Raw genomic sequence first — 20,315 nt, 5'->3', positions numbered from 1 at the left:
GTTAACATGCAAGCATGCTGCATTAAGATCATGAACATGCTAAATATACCTGCCTAACCTTCAGCATGCATTGTCATTTTGAGGATGTTAGCATGCTGATTTTAGCATTTAGCTTAAAGCACAGCTGCGCCCAAGCATGGCCATACACTCTTGAGAAGCTGTGTTTGACTCTCAACAAACTCCACCTGCATTGAAAACTTGCAGGGGAACATAGTGCACATGCACGTTTTAACCCATTTATGCACAGGTAAACAAGTAAATCTCTCTTATCAACAATATAGCAGACTCTAGGTGAACTGATTCCATTAATTTATACCAAAGGGCACTGAGTATGTTTGGTTAGATCAGATAGTTTAATTTGTTGTGGAGAATAAGTAATTCTCTGAAGGCAGAGATGCTGGGTTGGGGAAACCTTTTATATAAAGTGAAATTCAATTGGTAAAGTCTCCATATTTTGGTTGTGAAACTCTTACAGTCAGTGCTGTGGGCTTGTGGACAGGACTAATTGGGGAGGTTTTTCTTCTTTGTGTGTATCCTTGAGTCATAAATATGCATTTTTTTTTCTGAAGATACTCTATATTTTGTTTTTGAAAGTAGTTTGATTTCAGTCGTAAAAATTTAATACATGCTTCTGGGGATCCTTTTTCAACATTTTTAGTTGTTCCCTTGGCAGAGTTTTTGGGATTTGCAAATCACTTTGACTGACAACTTCTCAAAAAAAACAAAACACTGACACCACTGTGTTCGTAATGGCATAAACTGCCTGTGAGGCGATCTTGATGTTTCTGCTCGACTCCTACTGTAGCTGCAGCAGAAAACATTGACTCATTTCTTTGCCCCGAGGTGGAGGGTTGACTTCCATTCCTTTCGAAATACTTACATGAATACAAATGAAGATATTTTAAGACATCGGCATCTGCTTGGCAAGACAGAAATTATGCACATAACGCATTGCTGGTGCAGTTTCAGTGGGCGTTGTGGGGGCGTACATCCAAGGAGGTCAACTGAGACCGTTTTCAAAACATATGCTGCTGAGAGGATTTGGACAGCAACACATAAGAAAATGACCAATCATGACGGCTGCAGATATGCTGGCTCATTTTCAGGCGGATGGCACGTGCAAACGATACAGATGCGTTTACCAAAGCCAAACACTTATTTGTCCTCTCTGTTCTCTTCAGCTTTTGACTGCTATTAGCAAAGCTCTCTACCAGGAAGCCAGAATTACTTCAATTATTGTTCTTTATTGGACTCTAGACGGGAGACTATTAGTTTGTCCTTGCTTAGATGAGAGCCTTAATATCTTTTGACAGAAAAAAAAAGTCTTTCATCAAAGCATTCTCTCTCTTAAAAATTATTACAACAAAAACATGAGCTCATTCATGAAGCCAACACTATTCCACTTCCACTTGCTGCCTTTCAAATCCCTTTGACACTGTAACAAGTGTGGGAAACAACAGTTTATAGCTCAATGGCTTTTGTTAATAATTAACAAAGAAGGCAGACATGCGGCATCAACAGCACCGACTGCTGTAATTGTTAAATTACTCCAAAGTTAAATGCCTATAAAACCTTTGACATATTCAGAGTTTGTTGTAAGAATTTGACTTTGGTGCATAGAATGTGTATAAAAATGGACATAGACTCTGTCTCTAAAAAGTGAAGCCAATGCTGAAGTGCCTTAAACCTGCATTCTGTCTAATGACCACTGGCTGCAAAAAGAAGTCAGATTCTATTGAAGTCTGTGGGAAATATTACTCGTGTTCTCGTGATTACCTCAGTAAACATTTTCCTAATGAGTTTATGGTCTCAATCGCTAGTTTCAATTCTTCTTCAATATAACATCATGTTCATTTTTTAAATTATGGTCCATTTAAAGGAAAAGAGACAATAAAGCAGTGTATGCATTAGGACATGGCTACCGCATGATTAACAGGCTGTACCACAAACCGCAACCTGTCTGACAATCAGGATAGAGTACAGAGCAGGTCAGATCCACCCCTCACTCCTCCTCAGCTACACCTCCTTGTCCAAATACCAAGAAAAAAACCAAGATGGCGATTGCCAAATGGCAAACTTGAGGCTTTAAAACGGTAGTTCACAAACCAATGGTTAACTTCAACGTCAACGATGTGGGTAATGAGGTGGTGGACCTGTAGTAAAATTTCAGTTTGTCTTATTTAAGTCCCTGAAATGCCTCAGTCTTTCCTGATTATAATTTAAAACAAAAAAAAAAAGGAAGAAAATACACACCTGGGTGAAGAAAAGAAACAAACAGGACAAGAAAATTCACTTCATCCATTCTGGCAAAGGACATGGGTCGTGATGTTACAGATGTGCAGCACTGGGGACACCCATAAAAGCATCCTGGCACCTATATAATCAAGCTGAGAATAATAAATCTCACTTTGTGCCGTCGTTCCACTCAATCCTGAACCTTCCCGCTCTACGTGGATGATGGAGAGTCACCTTACACAATCTGCCAGACAGACAGACAGATGGGCAGGCAGAAATGGATTTCAAAATGGCTTTCTCGCTTGTATCACCTGCCTGGATGAGACGAGCAGCATATGAAAAAGCTCCACTTGACATAGATGGTGATAAAGCTGTGAGCAGAAATGAGCCGTTTTTTATCAGGGGTTGAAGTGACCCAGCACCTCAGCTGCTGAACCACAGGTGGTACCAGAGAAAAAGTGTGTTTCTGTGGAGTCTGATGACATTATTGACAATAATGTAAGGTTATTTTATTAAACACTGGAAAAACTGTCTTTCATTAAAATAAAAGATCTGTAAAGGAAAATTTTGGATAATATGAATACTTGGTTTCTAGAGGAGAGAATATTGACTCCACTCTAATGTCCCTACACAAAACACAAAGCTACCGTCAGTTAGTTTGGCTTAGTATGACGACTGGAGTTGGGGTAACAGCTAACCTGGCTCTTTCAGCATCACCACTACAACTCATTAATACTTGTTTGTTTGATACAGAAAGCTAACGCTGGAAACACATGCGTGGTGCCTGCTGTTGCTTACCATTTTTCATGTCTGTGTCATATTCCGATTCACTCTAGATATAGACAGCTGTAGTGGGAGGTGTCACTTTTATGTAATGTTGCTGGTATGATGTCAGTATGACTATCAACAGGTCTGTTCCTCGTCTATTTTTGCTGGAAGTCCTTGCACGTCACATGTGAGAAATGACGTGCGCGTCACGCAGGCGGCGTGTCCGCTCTAACCTGTTAACATAAGCGGTGAAATGTAAAACAAGACGTTCTGCAGACAGTGTGTTCCTGGCCTAGGTGTTGTGTAGTGAAGTGGTTACGTGCCAGACCAATAAAATAGTCCAGCACACAGTCCCCTGAAAAATGGCGATTTCCACATCTCGTATTGTGAAAAAAAGTCGGGCTAGCTCCGTCCCCCAGTGTCCAAGCTAGGCTTACCGACTGCTCGTGGTAGCTTCATGTTTACTCTACATATATAATCGTGCTATCAATCTTTTCATCTCCCCACCACAAAACCACATTTCACATAACAATCTATTCCTTACACACAGACTTCATAGACACAGACACTTCATAGCGACCACTAAAGGTCTGAACGTTTGACATTTTCCTCACGTCAAAAAACCACGGCCTCGAATAAATTCTCAGTTAATCAGTTGCTGTAATCTGCTGTGACAGCCTACCTTTGCCATAGTGGGTTTTGTTGGGAAACATGTGGTGCAGATTAGCAGGGAATATCATGAAGTGCTGTGATTATGGCTGTCAGGTTTGTTGAGGTTAAGTCATTTATTTCCATTTTGATCGATTGCCATGAAGGAGTGGATCCAGCAGACTTTATTACCTGTGAAATGAACTGTGATGAGTTCTGGAAGGTGAAGTGCTTTTTTTTTTTTTTTTTTTTTTTTTTTTTTTTTTTTTTCCTTCTTCTTCTCAGGGGTAATATTTCATCCCTTTGATGAACAATACTGCAAAGTCTACACCAGACAATAACGAAACCCAGCGATAGAAAAATGGCATCCATAAGCGAGCGTGTACCGTTAACGTGGTGGAACTGATGAGGGAGTGTTGGAGAAGCAGCGATGCAGAGCGGAGGCTTCTGATTGTTCACATCTGACCCCTCTGTTTGAGATACTTCTCACGGGTTTTTGCCTGGAGGATTTTGCCTCTGGTTTTCGGCTGTGATGACGAAAACTTGCGGCTTCGAAGAACATAAGTGCGAAGGAGGGGAAAAATGGAGACAGATCAATGCCCTCCACCCAATCCCTGCTGGAAAAGAAAAGCGAGAGAAAATCAGATAAATTTCACAGTGTTTCACAGACATCAATCATTCAAGGTCAAGTGGGGTTGAAGAAGTTGGGTAGGGGATTTTTTTCTTATTGAGGATAAAGCACTGTGACCTTTCCAACTTTTTTTTTTTTCTCTTTTCCAGTTTCCCCCTGTGGTCTTGTCAGCACTGCAATGGCGAGGTTAAAGCGCTTCAAATTTCTTAATGTGGGGAGCAGTTTTTATCCAAACTCAGAGATGGGATTTTTCCTTAAGACACAGACGACTTAGGCTCTGCCACATACCCCTTTTCAATACTCTGGAGCCTTGTTAAGAACCGGTTATGGTAATATTCAAATCTTCTGGGTGCCCACATTGGCCCATATCCAGCTAAAGATGGATTAAGGTTGCTATGGGTGTTTAAAAATAGATGCCCAAGGTTCATACACACACACACACACACACATAGCAAATCTGTGTTTTTCCTCACACTGATTAGGTCTTACATAAAGAGTGGGTGTGCTGCAATTACCAATCCAAAGCAGCCCTGAGCAGATGCAGGTCTGACTGAGGCGAAGAAGATTCTCTGGCTCCGATACACAGGCTCTGGATTACATTCATGGACACTTCACTGCTACAAAAGCCTTGGCATTAGCCCGTTCCGCTCAAAGTACACCGCGTGTAATTAGCAAAAGTTTTCACTGAAGCTAAATTTAGCCTGAAAAGGGGTAAAGCTTTGCTCTAGGCGTGCTTCAAAAAAAAAAAAAAAAATCCAAGTAAATATTTCCCGTGTGATGTGTTTCTGTTCTGTGACGATGAGGAGAGTTCATTTCACACATTTTTTAAATTTCTGATCACTTGTTTCTTCATATGTATGTACATCCCCTGGAGTCTGACAGAAAATAGAAAGTGGATGTCATGCTCCTCGCCACTGATGTTTCACCTTTGTCATGAATCCGTGCACCCTCCATATGCCTGTGTGAATCAGCTCCTTTTTTTCTAGCTCTGCGCACAGTTCACAGACTGTTCAGCATCTCCGTGCTGCAGCAAGGATCCAGTGCGTTTCATTGATATACAGCATATATACGGGGGAAGAGCTGACCAATGGGAGTACAATGCACCTTTCTCTTGTGGGAGTTCAGCTTTAGATGGTCGGCTCTCGCAGCTCACGATCTTAACTTGGGCGTTTCATCCTCTGTCGGATCACACCACAGGGGACGACGAGCATCACATCTTTGAAGGCCAACAAGCACCTCTCTACATCAAAGCAAATACCACACGCTTTCAACAAAAACATTCACACCTCCCCGGTGGAGCTGTGGTGGTCCCACAGACCGAGTGGAAAGTGCAACAACAGCAACTTTTAATTTGTATATATTCATTTCGTAATTGGAGCTGAGATTAAAGTGAGATTAGATGGAGTTTAAAGAGGCAGGCGCGATAGTAATATCTGCAGCAATCAAGGAAAAATCTAAAACGATGATACTCTAGTTTAATTGAAGTGGCAGGGGCATTAGATGTTCTGCTTTTATACCAATTCAAACAGTTCAAAGCAACTCTGTCTCTCAGAAATGTTCTATACAACTGATATGCAACAGCAAATATGTAACAGCTAAAAGGAATCTACAGGGTCATGTTTTCTCTTAAAGTCATGAGGAAATTCAGTTAATTTAATGCTCCACATGTTCCACATACTTGTTCTCTGATGAAATATCTGATCTTGCAATAACAATATCCACTTGAAGTGTATTGAAATGTCATGGAAAAAAAGAATTCTGCTGTTTTTCTGAATGAATGAGTCTCTCTCAGAATTCTGAGATAATAATCTCGTTAATGCAGAAAAACAGCACTTTTTTTTCATGAAATTTTTTTTCATGATTATGAGATAATAATGTAATTATTCAGAAAAACAGAGCTGAATATTTCTTCATGAATATCTCAGAATTCTGAAAGGTTATCTCATTAATTTAAAAATGTTTTCCCTCAAGTGAATGCATTACGCTAATAAATGCTAATAAATGCTAATAAATGCTAATAAAGGAATATTAATAAATGCTTATTAAAAACTTTTTATGGTAACGTTTAGGCTCTCATATCACTTGGTTTAGGTTAGGGAAAGATTGTGGTCTGGTTTGATACAGAAGAAGTTTATTAATTTTCTACCACCATATTTCCAAACTATAACCAAAGTGCTTTTGTTGCATAAACTGCACCACAGACAGGGTTGAATGTAGACCCGCTCACCTTGCTGTGCTGTTAATAACTACTTCATTCATTTAAAAAATAAAAATAAATAAATAAAGCATAATCCAGCTGGTGAATATTCTGCCACTACAGTTTAAATGGGAAAACAGTTTAGTTATATATAAACAGAATTTCAAGGACAAAGAGCTGCCAAACGTGGAAAATTAGTGCAACTAATTCCTGATCAGTCAAATTGAACTAATTCCAGCCACTAAGATGAAACGTGTCCTTTGGGTTTGAACATTCAAAATGTGATGTGTTTTGAAACAAACAATTTATGATGGTATTTTGATATTTTTGTCCTAAGTGAAACTAAAGATACCAAGCGTTGTGAATTTAAATCAGCTCTCATCAATATTTTACATCAACCGGGGATGAAATGAAAATGTGTAATGGGAGGATGTTTGCTTGTAGTGACTAACCCACAGAGAATTAGAACCCGGCTCTACAGTCGTCAAGTGTTTTGGTTCAGTCTCATCACGGTCACCAAGCCGCAGCAGGCAGCTTTTTTTTTTGTTAAGCAAAGAAACATCTGATAAACCTGCTCCATCTGACTCACAGCAAATGTCAAACACAGTTAGCGACTAACTGCTGAACACAGTGGAGCATTTAGTCAAAGACAGGCTAAACGGATCCAACAGGTTTCCCATAGAAGACTTCATAAAGGTGATAATGTGTCGGTGTTGTGTATCCAGCTTTCTGCACTGCACAACAAAACAACAACAACAACAAAAAACATCCAACCAAACAAAAAAAACCCCCACCAAACTCTAAAGCAATTAATCAGTTAAATCAACAATAATTATGATAATCATTTAATTCATTTTGTCAAACATTATCTGGTCTGAAGTGTCAGGATTTGTTTGTCGTTAAGTGTTGCCCAGATTAAAACTTTGAACATGTCACCTTGGGCTGTGGGAACTTGTGGCTATTTTTCATTATTTCCTCTCATTTTATAGAAGACACAATAAAAAAAAATAAGAGTAGACTTTACCATTTTAATGACGGTTTAAGAGGTGTGATGTGTCCGTCATAGTGGCAAAAATATATATATATATATATAGCCACTACTGTATTTGATTGTTTTCACCTCTGTGTTTTGGTTTGGGAACATGATTTGCAGCTACTAACCCACTGTTGCTTTAATCACATGCGCCTCGTATTCAGATCCATTTATTTCAAGGCTACATGAGTAATATGAGTAAGCGGTGGTTCAATTTTGCCAACTGCCTCTCTTTGATTAGGCAGGATAATTCAGGTCATCTGTGCTGCCATAGACCAACATCAGAGCTAGTCAATTTTTTTTTTCTCCTGTTATTGTTTATTCTCTGACAGAGGCTGTTTCTCTGTTACAATAGAGTCTCTATGGGGACATACATGAGAATTTGGCTCATTTTGAGCTCACACACTAAAGTGAAAATGGAAGAATGTAGTCATCCCTTCTGGGGACAATTAAGATAGAATACTATCTCTTTGAGAGTTAATCTATCTGGAAGACGTGTGGTCAAAGAGAGGAATTAATTCTTTTAGAGGATGATTCGTCAGCCTCTTCTGATAAATTGTTGGAGCGCGGGTTGCGTATGGTGTTTGTTAGTTTTTATTTCGTTCCCGAAGTGCTCTGTCATGATTTCAAATGGAGCCAAGTAGTTCTGATAATACATTTGTAATGGCTACACAGATTCCAGCTTCATGGTTGTGTATCTCACTGGACTTGATAAGCTAGTCATTTTGTTTCTGGCCCATGCAGAACTGAGGCCTCTGTATTCTGTAAATGCTTTGCGACAGAGTATAAAATCCTCCCACAACCAACTGTGTTATTTCTTTTTGCACAATACCAGCTTTTAATGTCAAATATACAGTACACCCCTCACCAGTTGGGATATTTTGCTCACCTTGGCCTTTGATCAATAAATAAAGCTTTCAGGGGGAGATGGAGCATTCGCCAAAACTGCTTTGGCACCTTATTTAAGAAAGTGTTTGCCTCCTGCAAGGTGGCAACATGTTTTTTTTTTTTTTTTCTTTTTACAATTGAGTGTCTGCTGGTAAAGCCCCTCTCTCTAAAGCAAACAGATGGAGCAGAGGACCTCAGGTGGATACTGAGGTATTGTTATTTTATAAACAATAAGATCACACCCAGGGATGAAAAAAAAGCACAGCTGGAGGCTCTGAATGATTCAAACTCTACAGTAAGTCATTTTGGAGGGAAAAGCAATGTGAGAAATAGCTGCTGTGGATGTCATTCGGCTTGGTTTTATAAATTGCATGCCCAGATGTAATCCATTGTAATACATGATTGCCAAGAAGCCTTGTCCCCCTGGCTCAGTTTCTATTCTGTGGATGTGTACAACAAACTCTTTCCTGAAGCCCTGCTGCCACATTATACACAAAGACTGACATACACTGTTTCCCGCCATCATTGATATTTTTTTTAATGTTTTGTAATCTAGATGAAATATTTGTCACACTCTGTCACGCTGTGGGTTTTGGCCTGAGGCTCGGCCATTCGGCGCCGCTCTGACACTCCTGTAAATCACCGCAGCAGCAATTCCCATTTACAAGACTTTGGGCTTTTGCAGGGGATTGATAAAGTTTGTTTAGTATTACACTTCAGTAACTTAACAGCGGCTAATTGGGTGTAAACTAAGGGGGGGGGAATGTCATTTAAATTCACATTTGAATTTTTATTTGGTCTACGTGGACGGTTGTTGTTGTCTGTCACTTGTCTAATGGAGACAGGAGATGCATTATTCAGCAGCAGCGTTCACTTCTTGTTTTGTTTTCATAATTCCCTGGAAACTCAGGATACATTTTCTATCATTTTAAATCTTGTCTTTTCTCTGACAGAATCTATACTCTCTGTCAACCTTATTTCCCTAAACCTTATTTAAAAAAGGACTGATTATGACACTTACAGAATGTTTAATGATGTATTTTAAGGTTTCTGATTTCTACAAGTGACAGATTAAAGAGATTACATGCAATTTTCTGAAGATTTACACTGTCATCTCTATCTTGAGATTCATCTCCTGCCCTGCTCATCTGTGGGCTAAACAGGCATGTGACAAGTCAAAAAAAATTGTAGGTGACCCGGTTGTGGGTGTTAGCATAGCATATAAATGAAGGGATTCAGTCCCTCATGAGGAGTATAAGGGGAATATGCAGTGTGGAGGAATTAAGTGCTTAAAAGATTTCCTGTTGTGATGGTGGCTCTGTAGCAGTGGGAGGCATCTTTTACACTTTTAAATTGTCCTTTCATTGGATTTTATATTGAGGTTTCAGTTGCTGTAGGTGATGGTGTTTTGTCTGTCTGGGAAAGGTGGCTCTCTGTTGTTGTTCTTCCATTTATCTCAAACTCACTCCTGTTACTGCTGCTAGTTGCATGAATCACATTACTTGAGTTTTTCATTATTGCGTTATGTTAAATGGGAGCTCTGGGTAGTCTGTGGAGCCTCAAGAGACAGATTATGAATGGTCAAAATCATATTAAATTTCAGCACTTAGTATGAGATTGTGGCGAGGTTGAGAATCTTGAAAGGAGTATGGAAGTGTGAGATTCAACATGGCAGCGTCTCACAGACACAGCAGGCAGGTTCTACTAACAAACAAAAGGTAAACTAACTATAAATAAAGACGTAGCCTCTGTGACGTCACCCATAGGTTTCTGAAGAGCGGTTTTGAAGCTCAGAGCGGGCTGCTCCGCTGTCGACATCTTGGCAGTGCCCGACTCCTGCTATTTCCCAGTTAATCCAAAAATGCCCAAAGAGGTGGGGCAAGTGTGGAGCTGAGACTTTGGAACACCTGTACAGTTGTCATGAAGGAGGAAGTTAGCTGTAAAGACAAACAGTTTTTTGTACCAGGCTGAAAACATGTTTATTTCTGCTGTAAAGTTGGTCATTTTAATATGGGAGTCTATGGGGACTGACTTGCTTTTGGAGCCAGCCTCGTGGTCATTCGAGGAACTGCAGTTTTTGTCACTTCCATGTTGGCTTCATTTTTCAGCCCTGGAGGTTGTCACTTCATAAAAAACTAAAGCAGTGATCATAATCTCAGGATTATTCTAGAGGATATTCTTTACATTAAACACTATTATTACCAGCAACACAACTTTTGATGGATTGGATTCATAATCCAGTACACCAAAAGAGTCCATAGACTAGAAAAGAAAGCAGAACTCTTTCAAGGACATGGATGGTTTCCAAACTACAGAAGAAGTTTAGTCTCCTGGTTAGTATGAATTAAAAATTAAACCTTTTAGTGTCACTTCACAAAGAAATAAGACACTCAAAACTCACCTTCCACCTAACACTGAATGACATCATCAAGGTCATTTTGGCAGCCACAGGAGAAATCAAGGCAACTGTAGCAGAACACCCAATGACAAGTGAACTGATCTTGATTTAAAATAAAGAAATAAAATCTGTGGTTTCCCTTTAACTGGCAACCGAGAGCAGCAAATCTGGCATATAAATATATGGCAATGCTACGGTTTATTTCCTCGAGATACTTAATTTTCGACCAAAAGTGCCAAACCAGACGCCCAAACAAATTCACAGCAAACAAAACCAAGATCCAGCAGCCTATTCAGTTCTTACACATCCAACTGATGCAGAACACCACGAGCAAACTGGAGTCTTCTTTCTCAACGCAGTCCAATAATCTATCGATTTTATTTCAGATTTGCTCCACCAAGTCTTGAGACTTGAAATGTTGGATCTCTGTGGCTCACTGAATATTCTTCACTGTCCACAAATTCACCGATTTGTATTGTGTGGTGCTGCTTTAAAATCAGCTCAGCAATACTAGCTACACTTTCACATTATGTAGAGATTTCATTTGATTTTATTATGTCAGCTCTTACGCACAGGGCTTCAACAATCATTTTAAATTGGCAGTAATTGTTTAAGTGGGTATCGTATTCTAACCTTTTTATCATTCATTTTTCTAAGAAATTATTAGACTGAAACCACCAGCCACACACACACACACACACACACACACACACACACACACACACACCTACACTTTCCCCACCTCGTCTGACAGCATAACAAATTCCTGTGAGGTTATTTTTGGCACTAAAGCTTCCCAGATCGTGGCAGCCGAGAGAATGTGAGTTTGCAGGTTTAATTCATCCCCATACATTTTAAATATATAAGGAAGGCAGAGAGTACTGCCCTTTAAAAATGTTGACAATTTGTCACTATCTCATCTCTTTTTATTTATTTCATTTTGGCTCTTTATTTATTTGTTTATTTCTTGTCATCTTACTGGTGGAATGTGTTCTCCTAAGCTGCCAACCCACATATAAGTATGACTCAAGCATTGATGCAGCATAACAAATGTGTCTTGGTGCGTGGAACATTTCCCACTTCCATATCCTGTTCTGTCGTAAGACTTGAGCTTGTGTGTGTCTGTGTGTGTTCTCTGCAGAGATCCGTGAGGCCTTCAAAGTGTTCGACCGCGATGGGAATGGGTTCATCTCAAAGCAGGAGCTGGGAATGGCCATGCGCTCCCTGGGCTACATGCCAAACGAGGTGGAGCTGGAAGTCATCATCCAGAGACTGGACATGGACGGTGAGGCAAACTCACAGCCTGGGTTTTATTATCTTAAGTCACAAAGCAAAGAAGCTTTGCTCCCTATTTACCCACAAAACTGGGCTGGAGCAGGCAGTAAAAGCAGCGACAGTAAACACTAACTTCTCCTCTTCTCCTCAGGCGACGGCCAGGTGGACTTCGAGGAGTTTGTCACTCTTCTGGGCCCAAAGCTGACAGCAGCTGGGATGCCAGATAAGTTCAACGGCACTGACTTTGACTCCGTTTTCTGGAAGGTGCTCATTATTCAGTCACTCACGTCTTGCCTATTATAGAGAAGATAGACAGGAGAGTCACAGCTGCAGGAAACCTCCAAGAAACATTTAGACGCTGCCATGGCGCAACTTTGAAAACAGTTTTAATTGCCGCATCCTCTTTGTCTTTAATGGGAGTGTTTTAATCTTGGATTGGAAGAGGACCTTCATCTCAGCCTCTGTCTGTGTGGCGACAAGCTTATTACTTAGAACATTCAAGTCCATTTTTATGTAAAATAGATATGAATTTATTTACAGACGCTTCATTAGATAATCAGCAGCTCACTTTGACGGTGGGATGGAAATTAATGGGATGGAGCTCGTGTCAAAGCTGCCTTTGTTGTAATGACGTGATAGCAGCGGAGGAGTGGCTGTCAGAAAGTGAGGCTCCAAAGTGAGTGTGCAACAGCGGGGATTTATGGGAATTCTTGGTGCAGCGAGTGCACGAAAAAAGTCTCACAACCAAAGACACCTGCTGGGAGAGTCAAGAAACCCGAGGGACTGCTCCTGCGTAGCTTCACATAACATTATATAACTGAGTAGTAGTAAGCATGTGCGGCTGCATTGATCACACAGAGCCTCCGGTCACAATGGAGAGCTGCAGCTCAGGAGGAGCTGAAAATGACTAACATAGATTAGATAGGCTTTCCAAACAGGCACCGAGCCTGGATTTTGTTCTCAGTTTTTGGTCTTAGTCATTCACACTGATTTTATTTTACTCAAATTTTACATGATGGAATGTAACTAGGTACCTTTACTCCAAAACTGAACTTGGATGTACTGTAATTAATGGCACTATTACTATTTCTATTCATACTTCACTGAATTTATCTGACAGCTACAGTTACATTGCAGAATATGGTTTTAAATACAAAACATATAATCAGCTTATAAAATGCGATACATATCATAAACTATGCAACAGTACAGAAAGAAGGATTTGAAATGAGTTCCACATCCCAACTATGCCAGTAAAATGCGTACATGCATTGCTATAGTTAAAACCCAGTTACATAATATAGAGTATAATGGAATGATACAGACGGGTGCCACACTCCATATCGTTATTTTTGATCTTAATGACATTTCGTTGATAATACTCAAGAAGGGTAATGATTCAGGTAAGATTTTGAGGGACTGTTATCTGTAGTATTTTCATCATGTGATAGTGATACTTTTATTAAAAGTAAATTATCACTATTTTTTCGACAAATAATGTTAATAATGTGGTAAAACATAGGATTTAGCTTCATTCTTTGGTTTCGTTTCAGCTGGAATCCTGTTATCAATATTTCAGTCAGACGTGAGACCCTCTTTTGTTTGTCCATCATATTATTGATCCAGTATTAAAGGGTCCGTTATTAGCAGTTTTAATATCAACATTACAGGTGAGCAAACAAACAGATAGTGTTGGATGAATAAGCTGTCTCATTTTGGGCCAAACCTGCAGCACGGTGTAAAGCATAACTTTAATCTAATAGGAAATTCAGCTGGTGGGACCTTGTATTTCGATTGGATCTCTACTTGGTCAGAAGGGGAAAACTTCTGTTCATTATTATTTTTATTTTTTTTATTCATATTTTCACAAGCTGATGAAATTTACACTCAATCTTTTTCCATGCACTGATATTTCTGCTGTTATTGTTCACTTCCTCGTTATATGTTTTGTGTGTGGGCTTACATGCTGTATGTATGTGTTTTTGTGTAAATGCCTGTCATTTACCTGTGCATGTGTGTGTGCGTGCGTGCGTGCATGTGAGTGTGTGTGTGTGTGGTATTCTGCCCTCCAGCCTGTGTCCATGTTAATGTTCAGTGATGTGATGTGTGTGTCTCCAGTGTGACATGCAGAAGCTGACGGTGGAGGAGCTGAAGAGGCTTCTGTACGACACCTTCTGCGATCACCTTTCCATGAAAGACATCGAGAACATCATCATGACCGAGGAGAACCACATAGAGAACCCTGAGGACTGCCAGGTGGATATAGACAGTAAGGAAGAACCTCCTTGTTCCTAACAGACCTTTGCCGTTTGTTTTGTTCTGTAGTTTGCCTTTCTGGTGATACAGTAGATTATTCACATATGTGTCACAGATCCATAACTGACCAAAACTAGACAAAGTCAGGTCCTTATTTTATATATTAAAGGTTCACTCCACCCAAATTACACACACACACACACACACACACACACACACACACACACACACACACACACACACACACACACACACACACAAATACTAGACCATTTTCAGTTTTATTTCCCAGTGTTTTGCCTCCCTCCCTATTCCTCTCTGACTACTATAGGAGACAGAGAGGAATATCACACACAACAAAAGACCCAGCTGGAATTGAACTGCAGAAGTTGTGGTTACGTGCATCTTAACCACAGAGCCACCAGGACACTCCTCTTGTTGAATTTTTCAAATATAATTTTATCTAGGCTTCAAACACCACAAATAAATGTAATTTAATCAGGGGAATTGTTGGGCCTCAGTAAACAATATTAGAAAGACCTGCTCTGTATGAAAAGTGCCCTGAGATAACTTCTGTTATGATTTGACTTAAAATAGATAAAATTTGACTCGACTTGAATTTGCTTTTCTTATATTTAAACCTCAGAGGTGGATATCTCAAGTAAATAAAAACCAAAACTATCTGCATGGCCAGGTACCATTAGGGGTAGGTGAGGGGTTTATGACTGGGCAGAAATTACAAGCCACCACATATGATAATTCATTATTTTGGCCTTGGAATTGACAGCATTCCTTTGTTGAATAGAGCATGTCTAATCACAGTAAGAGAGAGAGAGAAAAAAGCAGACATCATTTGTATTCTTCTCCACACATGACAATATAATAAGGATAATGTTTATCCTCAATTAAGACATTACAAATTTCACCCTTAAAAATTCCTCACAATCACATCCTCTCTCTCTGGTATCACTGTTTCGCCATAAACACCCAGCAATCACACACGGATCCCACAAAGTGTGCTGTTTAAACAGCAGCGACACCAATTACTCCCGTCAGCAGCCTCAATAGATCATCGTGTACTCCAGCCAGTCATCAGCGGTGTATGAAATGCTGTGCCCTCTTAGGCAGCTGTTGCTGTAATTTGAGCAACTGTGCGCAGCAGAGCCGTGGCATTGTTCCCTCTCCCCTCTCGCTTTCTCCCCGCCCGTAAAAATGACTGCACTATCGCTAAAGCTCCATCCGCCTACACAGACTCTGCGCAGAGGACCCCCCCCCCCCCCATTCACAGGGGGCTACTCATTTGAAAGTCATTGTCAGAAATGCATGAAATCCCTAACAGAGGTGGAAGTGGAGGCACATTGAGGGAAAGCATCCACACACTGATGAAATAAACTGCTACCTCTTTATTACAAAGTAACTGGAACTAACTGAAGATGGCAAACTGGCAAACTGGTGTCTAAACCGGTGCAATTTTCCTTTAATGATGAATTTACTGAGGGATTTTTTTATGTGGTTTATCTGTCCATTTATCCAATGTGTAGATTTAATGACTTTTAGAGCCTATGTAAACTAGGGCTGCAGCTAGCGATTATTTTAGTAATCGAGTATTCTATCAATTATTCCATCGATTAATCGAGTAATCAGATAAGAACAACTTTTGTCTTATGAAAGAATAAGACGTAAGAAACCAATAAGATAGATAGATAGATAGATAGATAATATAAAAGAAAAGAACACAGGTCTCTTAAGGAAACCAAGTAGTTGTTCATCTTAAGAAAAAAATAAATAAAATTGCTTAAATTGGTACAATATCATCTGTTATAACTACACCCAGCTCACTCTTCTCTCCTGCATCTGCGTGTGAATGTGATGACATCGCTCCGAACAGGAAGACATACTCGTCTGGCAGTGTAAAAGGAGACAATCAGCCTTTATGGCGGGTTTACCCGTGTTTAAAAAGCCCACTTATACCCACTAACTTTGGTATAAAAAGGATTTTAATTGGGTGAAAAATCTCCAGAGCAGCGCTGCCACTGTCGTCCTTTTGACTGACACTAAACAAACCCGTGTTGCCTGCTCTGCATGCATCTGGGAGACTGTCGCTGGTTAATGCTACAGTACCTAACGTGAGTCAAATTAAACACAGTAATTGGCCATGGTTAGAGTGATAATTACAATTTAAAAAGCAATACTACCCGTCTGGCATTTTCACTGTGATTTACTGTCGAACCGGTAACTGTTTCATCTCTGAAACTGAGCCGTCATATGGCTTAAACCAAGCTTCGATGCAAAGAATTTGCCCTGATGACTTTTATTAATCGAGTTTTTCAAGGACTCATTTCAGTCTCGTTCTGTGATTTACGATGAGAAAAATCTTTGTTTTACTGTTGATTTTCTTTGCTGAAGATTGAGGGTTTTTTTTTTTTTTTTTATTTTATCTGAGAGCAGCAATGGCCTCTAGAGGAAGTAAAGGAATCCCTTTTGAAATCTCTTCTAATTGGACAGAAATAAGGTAGAACAGATGTGAAAGTTTCTATTTCAACATTTTGTTTCGCTTTAACTGCCTTGATTCTTACTTCAGAGGGACAGGGAGAGAGCTGGTGTTTTGATGATGAGCATCCTTTAATATGCCAGTCAGGTGCCAGTCCGTTGGTTTGTTGTTCCAAAACTCCAATCAACATTTCAATCTAGATGTGGTTGCGCAGCACACAGGTGTGAAAACAAATTTTCTTGGCTGTGTTCGTGCTTTAAAATTGTGTTCATGTAATTGTAAGGTTTTGTGATGAGCTCTCTCATTTGGAAATTACTATCAGATATCTTCTAAGCATTAAATAACACCTGATTCAGTGAGCTTTCAGGTATTTTTCCCTGCCTTCTCCTTCTTCTTCTCCTTCTTCTTCTTCTGTTTTTTCTTTTTTCCTCCCTCCAGGTTCCAGCCCGACGCAGCAGGTCAAGCAGACTTGTGTGCGCAAGAGCCTGATATGCGCCTTCGCCATTGCTTTCATCATCAGCGTCATGCTCATCGCAGCCAATCAGGTACTGCGGAGCGGCATGAAATAGGAGCTATGGCATTTTCAGCCTTGACCACCACCTTAAGGCTGCCTTACAGATAAATGACTGAGACGTAAAGTTTAAAAAAAAAAAAAAAAAATTCAAAAAAGGGGAAAAAGAAACAACAACAATACAACAGACAATCACACAGCTGTAAAACAGGCTAAACACATGACAGCAGAATAACTGGAGTCACCAAGGACACTACATGTGCAGGAACTTGTCTTGGTGACAGAGACATGCTGACAGAATATCCAGGACAAACAGGACCTCACACACACAGAGAGATGGCGGTGTGTTTGAAGTGGACAGCTGACTATACATATCACTCTTCGTAAAAAAAAAGACAATGTTTAGTATTCATTAGCTATGTGCATTTGAGCCGTGTTGCATTCAGTATGGTGGCAGCTATAGAGAGAAGTGTAGTGACTGTCCAGTTTTGTATTTGTCCAGTGTACCATGCGGTTTATTATAAACGAGTAGAAAGAAATGTCTGTGATATATTGTGGGGGCACTGGAGAAAATGTATTCCTGAGGCTAGAAAGTGTTTTGATGCAAGGTCTGGAGTGAACAGCGTAGTGGAGATATAGTATGTGGTGCAACATTGTTCGGAAACCACTTGGGAATAAGAATAGCTTGGTGAGGAACAGATAATAGGCAGAGTTTGCAGGGAGGTGCGTGCGATTGTGTGGATGGTTTCATTTATTCGCAGGCTGCAGGGGTTCAATCTGAGCAGGACGGAGCAGGGTGAAGCAGGTTAACAGCTCTTGGGAGGAAGGGCGTTCAGGTCTGAATGGACAGGTGACTGGCTGGACGTGCAGCAGACACTCGACACTCTCTGTCTCCACAGCAAGGCTTTGCAGGCCTCCAAGGATGACCTTCATCTATGCATGAAATGCATGGATTTAAACAGTCGTCTTGACACATTTGTAAAAGTTCTTATCAATGTATTAATCACTATGACTGTGTAAACAGAGCTGTTTTCAATTACTTAATGACAACTGTGAGCAATTTTTTTTTGTGGTGCGGGGTATCAGCAATCACAACAAAAGTAAAGCAAACAACTGCATGAAAAAGAAGGGCTGCTTTGGTACATGCTCGTAAAAAAAATAAATGAAATAAAAAAAAATTCAGGATTGCTAAACTATGGACCTTTTGCCGTGCCGGAGCGTCTGATGATCATCTCTCACTGCCACTGAGGAGCCAAACAACTTCAAGATGTATGTCACTCAACCATTTAAAGAATATGCATCAAAACTGATCTAGCTGGTGGTTGGGATACAAATGTGCAGGAATGTACTTTGTTTTTTTCTTTGTTGTTGTTTTTGTCTGGATGTGTTGCTATAGAGCAATAACTGTATGTAAAATAGACATCTCACAATGCTTTGAACAGACAGGGTTCTTCAGAAACATTAGCACCAGTGGACCTACCAACTGTTGAGGTCAGAAAATTTTCTAAAAGCACTTTTCAAATTAAGGTTTTGGCAATACAACAGAGACACTGGCTCTCGTGTTCCCTCCTATTCAGTGAGATACAAAAGATCAGAGAGATGAGCGGAAACCTGTGTCAGAAGCTGCCCAGCGCACTGAAGCTGGACAGGGGCCAAATGGTGTAACCTGTTGCAATAAAACATTCATATCTGTGAAGCGCCACATGAATTTGATTGGGTGTAGTTTAGATTATCGTGCATGCATCTGGGTCAGGTCTGTCACTATAAATGTGTATTGTAAATATAAAACCAACTTCAACCAAAGCTTTGAGGAATCTGTGACGACACAACTGGGCCACAAAACAAGAGCAAGCTTAGTAATGATAAAATTAACATTTGAATCATTAAGGAACCGAGAATCCCACAGGAAGTCCAACAGTCACTTGTATTTGCCATTTTCTGATGAGTAGATTTTTTTTTTAATCTCGCATGGAATCAGGTGAAAAAAAAACAAAAAAAACAACTATAGGGCAAAGTCAAAAGAACAAAAGCCCTTCAAAATGCCCTCAAAAACAAGAGACTGCAATATCGAGATGTGAACAATTCACATCTTATGAATTCCCCCTTTTAGGATTGCTATTGGCAGCTCCCCAAACTTGGATCTCACAAAAGAGCCAGAGGCTCACAGAGGCAACAAAATTAGACTACCCTATCGCCCAGAGCCAGGCTGGATAATGATTATCTGATGCACCTGGGCAATTTGTCAAAAGCGTCAAGTCTGTGGGGAAAACACTCTAGAAAAAAAATAGAAGAAGAAAAAAAAAAACAAAAAAAAACAAACTTATACTTTAAATACTTTGTTCCATTTTGCACTTTAAGATGTGCTGCAGCGCACAATAACAGCAACTCACCCCCATGATTGTTCATCCATTTCCTGATATAGTTTAGGCATAAATAATTACTTTACCATAGATTTATCTATTTTTGTGATAAGAATGTGATGGAACAGAATATTAACTGAGTGAAAAATGATACTGTCTCATTCATTTTCTATTATATCACTGAGGGGACATTTTCATGGGGAATAAAGTTATAATAATTTGATTTGATGCCTTATTCTTTGAGACACTTTGCCATTGTGCATAGACATTAAAAAAAAACACTAATCATGGGTTTATTATTTATCACCAAAGCAGAAAATACAGACCAATATTTATTTTCTTTAGATGAAAAAAACAAAACAAAAACTGTATGAACTTGTTGATAGTCTATTGAATGTTATATTTCCATTGAACTGTACTTTGATACTTGTCTTTGGATCTTGCAAAAATGTTTGATCATGTGATATCTGTTCATTGACTCCACCTGATGTTCTTCTTCTATGTCTGTGGAATGGTATGTCACATGAATAAAAATCATATACCAACCAGTGTCATGCGTCTGAATAACTTGACAGATTCTCAGTGACAGAGCTTTAGATGGCTATGAAAAGCTGAAGATCAGTC

The 20,315-nt window shown here is 39.8% G+C and overlaps 1 protein-coding gene across 1 annotated transcript in view; it reads left to right on the top strand.

Annotated features, from left to right (window-relative positions):
• Positions 1–20,239, top strand: part of LOC139624511 (calcium-binding protein 7) — a 29,803-nt gene extending 9,564 nt beyond the window's left edge. Inside the window, exons 2-5 of the mRNA XM_071483684.1 lie at positions 11,940–12,083; positions 12,225–12,337; positions 14,192–14,342; positions 17,259–20,239. Coding sequence (XP_071339785.1) covers positions 11,940–12,083; positions 12,225–12,337; positions 14,192–14,342; positions 17,259–17,389 — 539 coding nt within the window. The 3' untranslated portion in view covers positions 17,390–20,239. The remainder of the gene's footprint in view (positions 1–11,939; positions 12,084–12,224; positions 12,338–14,191; positions 14,343–17,258) is intronic.
• The last annotated feature ends 76 nt before the right edge of the window (positions 20,240–20,315 follow it).

This window comes from Trachinotus anak, unplaced genomic scaffold (genome assembly GCF_046630095.1).
Source record: "Trachinotus anak isolate AG129_WGS33_773 ecotype Australia unplaced genomic scaffold, CSIRO_AGI_Tana_v1 ptg000008l, whole genome shotgun sequence".
NCBI lineage: Eukaryota > Metazoa > Chordata > Actinopteri > Carangiformes > Carangidae > Trachinotus > Trachinotus anak.
This window is presented reverse-complemented; position numbering and strand designations above follow the sequence as displayed.